Source organism: Cucurbita maxima, unplaced genomic scaffold, assembly GCF_002738345.1.
Source record: "Cucurbita maxima cultivar Rimu unplaced genomic scaffold, Cmax_1.0 Cma_Scf00007, whole genome shotgun sequence".
In the NCBI taxonomy this organism is placed as follows: Eukaryota; Viridiplantae; Streptophyta; class Magnoliopsida; order Cucurbitales; family Cucurbitaceae; genus Cucurbita; species Cucurbita maxima.
In genome coordinates, this window is record NW_019272023.1 from 4,241,650 (window position 1) to 4,246,063 (window position 4,414).

General features: G+C 34.2%; 1 protein-coding gene across 1 annotated transcript; it reads left to right on the forward strand.

Annotated features, from left to right (window-relative positions):
* Positions 1–559: 559 nt before the first annotated feature.
* On the forward strand, positions 560–3,199 carry LOC111482166 (glutamine synthetase cytosolic isozyme-like). The gene is made up of 12 exons (XM_023127841.1): positions 560–758; positions 1,125–1,164; positions 1,260–1,363; positions 1,447–1,495; positions 1,580–1,686; positions 1,759–1,846; positions 1,930–2,058; positions 2,144–2,218; positions 2,304–2,357; positions 2,455–2,492; positions 2,560–2,719; positions 2,825–3,199. Exons 1-12 carry the CDS (start codon positions 685–687, stop codon positions 2,975–2,977), a joined length of 1,071 nt encoding a protein of 356 aa, XP_022983609.1. The 5' UTR covers positions 560–684; the 3' UTR covers positions 2,978–3,199.
* Positions 3,200–4,414: the final 1,215 nt, after the last annotated feature.

Sequence of the window (4,414 nt, forward strand, 5' to 3'; positions counted from 1 at the left end):
AAGATATTGAAAGCAAAATCAATAATTTCGAAAGAATAAAGATGAAACGTCTATGACATAGGCAGACAATATTAAGAAGTTTTCAGGTTCGTTTTAATTTGTTTTTACATTTTCTAAAGTTTTATTTAAAAAAAAAAAAATCATAAACTAATTTTACAATCATGGTATAAAAATTAGAATATTATAATAATTTTATATAATCAATTATTGTAAATGATGTTACGTATACATAATTTGAATTTGAATACATAATTTCTATATTATTTTAAGATTTTTATATTATAGAAATTATTTGTTGTAATTTAAGAATATAATAAACTTATAAGAATGAATATAGATTGGTAGGTATTTACTTGTTTAGATCATAGGTTAAAAAATTTCCATGCCTCACATATATTAAGAAAATAATTATTAAAGTCTAATAAATAAATAAATAAAGTATAATCAACTTTTCATTTTTTTTCTTTATTTATTATTATTATTATTTTTTGGTTTGAATAATAGTTCCAAAGGACACGAAGTGTAGTGTACTGCCTTTTTTCTTCTACTCGGCGTCTCTATAAAATTCACACCTCTGTTCTTCATTTCTCTGCATAATTTCAACGTCGGCGAGAAGAGCGGGAATCGAATCATTCCCTCTCAAGCTCATTGATTTGTGTGTTTTTCTTTCGGTGACCGGGAAACATGTCTCTTCTCTCCGATCTCGTCAACCTTGACCTCTCCGACTCCACCGAGAAGATCATTGCAGAGTATATATGGTAAGTTTCCCTAAATTTGATCCCCCCGTTGTTTCTCTCCATTTTGTTCGCCGATCTTGTTGTTCCGGTTCTGTGAATGAGGCTGGAAATTAACTTTTGTTTTGAGAATTCCTCTTACTCTTACCTGCGGGGGTTTCTTTTTCTTTTTCTTGATTAATGAACTTTTGTTACTCAACTTTTTCTTTTTCTCGATTTTGTTGTTGATTAATGAACTTTTGTTGCTGAAATCGTTCTTCGGTGACTGTAAATTTCTGTCTCTGCGAATCGTTGAAGTTGAAGAACGATTTCTTCTGGTTTTATTTTGGTTTTCCCTTTTGATTTCTGGCTAACTATGTCATTTGGTCTGTTTGTGTTCCATTTGAACAGGATTGGTGGATCAGGCCTGGATATTAGAAGCAAAGCAAGGGTAATTTCTTTTTGTTGTGAAGGAGAACCTATTTTTAGAACATGATATCTTTATTTTCTCTTTTAATGATATGTTTGTTTGTTTTTCATATGAAGACCCTTTCTGGACCTGTAAGTGATCCTTCAGAGCTTCCCAAATGGAATTATGATGGATCCAGTACAGGCCAAGCCCCAGGAAAAGACAGTGAAGTGATCCTTCAGTGAGTTTATTATCCCTTTTCCTTTTCCAATACGATTGAATGTATATTAACATATTTTCTTGTTGTTGAATGATGGAACACAGCCCACAAGCAATTTTTAGGGACCCGTTTAGGAGAGGCAACAATATTCTTGTAAGTTTTTAAGTTATCAATGGAATTCAACTTTCTGCCAACTGAGATAGATTGAGCATGACGTCGATGATTTTGACTGGTTAGGTTGTATGCGATGCTTACACACCGGCTGGCGAGCCGATCCCGACGAACAAGAGACATGCTGCTGCTAAGATATTTAACCATCCTGATGTCGCTGCTGAAGTACCATGGTGATTATCAAAATTAATGTTGATATTATATAATGGCAGATACTTATAGTCTTATTTGTTTTGGAATCACAGGTATGGTATTGAGCAAGAGTACACCTTGTTGCAGAAGGACATAAAATGGCCGATCGGGTGGCCGATCGGTGGTTTCCCTGGGCCACAGGTAACTGAGTAGTTGAAAAGTAGAGTTAGTTTCTTAATCAAAGCTTTAGGTAGTATATGATTAGGAGTTTTGTTTGTCAATAGGGACCATACTATTGCGGCGTTGGCGTCGACAAAGCCTTCGGTCGCGACATCGTTGATGCCCATTACAAAGCCTGTTTATACGCCGGTGTTAACATCAGTGGTATCAATGGAGAAGTGATGCCGGGGCAGGTGTGATTATGATTATGTTCTTGTTTTTCCTGGTTCTGGAATGTGTTGATTGTGATTATGTTCTTATTTTAACTTGTTTTAACAGTGGGAATTTCAAGTTGGTCCTTCTGTCGGTATTTCTGCTGGTGATGAATTATGGGTTGCTCGTTACATCTTAGAGGTAACTTGAGTTGTATAAAATTGCTTCGAACACGTAACTTTTACGATATTCGTTGGGGTTTATGGTTTCGATTTCGTTTTAACAGAGGATAACAGAGATTGCTGGGGTAGCTCTTTCTTTTGATCCAAAACCAATCCAGGTAAAAAAAAAAAAAAAACCAAGAACGTCCTTGTTCTTCATACTTTTCTTTCCTTTTTTATCATCTTTTTGCTTATTCTGTTCTTTGTTCTTTCTAGGGAGATTGGAATGGAGCTGGTGCTCACACAAACTACAGGTAATGAAACATTATTGTTTGTATAGCCTTTAGGCATTAACCAACATGTTTGCCAATAATTTCTCAGTACGAAGTCGATGAGGAACGAAGGGGGTTACGAGGTGATCAAGAAAGCAATACAAAAGTTGGAATATCGACATGAAAAACACATTGCTGCATATGGAGAAGGCAACGAGCGTCGTCTCACCGGACGACACGAAACAGCCGACATCAACACCTTCTCTTGGGTATATTATTAAACCTATTCCCCTTTTCACGAAACCTTTAGTCGATATGCTTATTCTGATCATCATCGTTATCTATATGTTTGGATTAAAAACCAAACACAATAGGGTGTTGCAAACCGCGGTGCATCTGTGCGAGTAGGACGAGACACCGAGAAAGAAGGAAAAGGATACTTCGAGGATCGAAGACCTGCGTCGAACATGGATCCATATGTTGTAACTTCCATGATTGCTGAAACCACCATCTTGTGGAAGCCATGAGGAGGAGGACGAAGGTTTCAAATGGGATACTGAAATTTCAAAGGGGGAGGAGTGGGTGTTTTCTTTTTTATCTTCACAGTTAATTCTCATCTTTTTTTTGTGTTACTGTCATTTTTACTGTTCCATTTGAGCTGATGAGCTCTTGCAAGAGCAAGTTTACCGCTCCCTATTGCTCCATTTATGTATGAAATAATAAATAATAGATGCTTTCTTCTATTATCCGATAAACACAACTCTCTATAATAATATGATATTGTCTACTTTGAATGTTTTATGACTTTGCTATGAGCTCCTCAAATTCCTCGTACTAATGGAGAGAGTGACGGGACTTTCATCCTCCACCAATAATCTATTTTTATTTTATTCAATTTTACTCATTAACAATTTTTTTAGAAATACTTTTACTAATTTATCCAATAAAAATTAGGTAAAAATTCAAACTAGATAAACAGCCTCACTTTGGCTACAAACTGCTAAAATTCAACAAAGGTAGCAATTATGTTGACATAACAATTTTGTCAGCTTTTAGCTTTTGGGTGGCAAAATTCAATTAAGAGACCACATTGTGTAGTAATTGCATTTGGAATATTATTAAAAAAGAATAATATAATTTGAATCCAATTTTTAGTACCGTTGATAAAGGAGAACAACTCTCCCTGTTGTTGGTAGATAAAGAGCTTACCGTCCCGCTCTTTATAGTCACGACTGTTATCATAGAAAAATAGTTAGTTTTCTGTCAAAGGGGAATGTTCGTTCGTAGTTTATACCAAATTATAAGTGATTGTCAAGCCAAGCTAAGCTTATCCACAAAAGGGATTAAATTTTTCTTCGATTATGTGGTATATTTTGTGTTATATATACCAAACTATATACTCCTATGTCTAATTATTGAAGATGTACCAACACATTTTTAAATCTTTAATTGACTTTTTAAAAGTCAACGGTAAAAAAAATATAATATTTTCATCAAATTTTGTCGATAAGATGGTCTCTCAAACCCAAGAGACTGAATTGGGGTATTTTTAAGTCGGGTGGAGCAATTGTTAAATTTAAATAATTACATCATGCTTTCTCAAAAGTCAAAACAAGTAGATTCATAGGCCCAATGGGCCAAAGGCAGGGTCAGAGATGCAACGGAGAGCCCATTATGGCCCATAATCTTTTAAAACAAATTTTTAACTTATATCTTATATTATCTTAATCAATTATTTAAAAAATGTGACGGTAAAATTAGGAGAATTTTATTATGGTTTTGATAATTATTTGTTTAACCTAGGCCAGTGGCTAAGTAAGCTAGCTTAATAGACGTTTATTCGCCAATATGAACATGGTTCAGTTAGTTACTCAATAAATACTAACTCTAAATTGTTGAAACTAAAAAAAAGAAAAAAAGAAAAAAAAAGAAAAAAAAAAGAAAGAGGTTGAAATATATAAAAT

Coding starts and splice junctions, on each gene's coding strand:
- LOC111482166 (XM_023127841.1), top strand. CDS start 685: ATGTCTCTTCTCTCCGATCTCGTCAACCTTGACCTCTCCGACTCCACC. Junction 2,059..2,143: donor GAGAAGTGATGCCGGGGCAG/GTGTGATTATGA, acceptor TTGTTTTAACAG/TGGGAATTTCAAGTTGGTCC. Junction 2,493..2,559: donor GGTGCTCACACAAACTACAG/GTAATGAAACAT, acceptor ATAATTTCTCAG/TACGAAGTCGATGAGGAACG.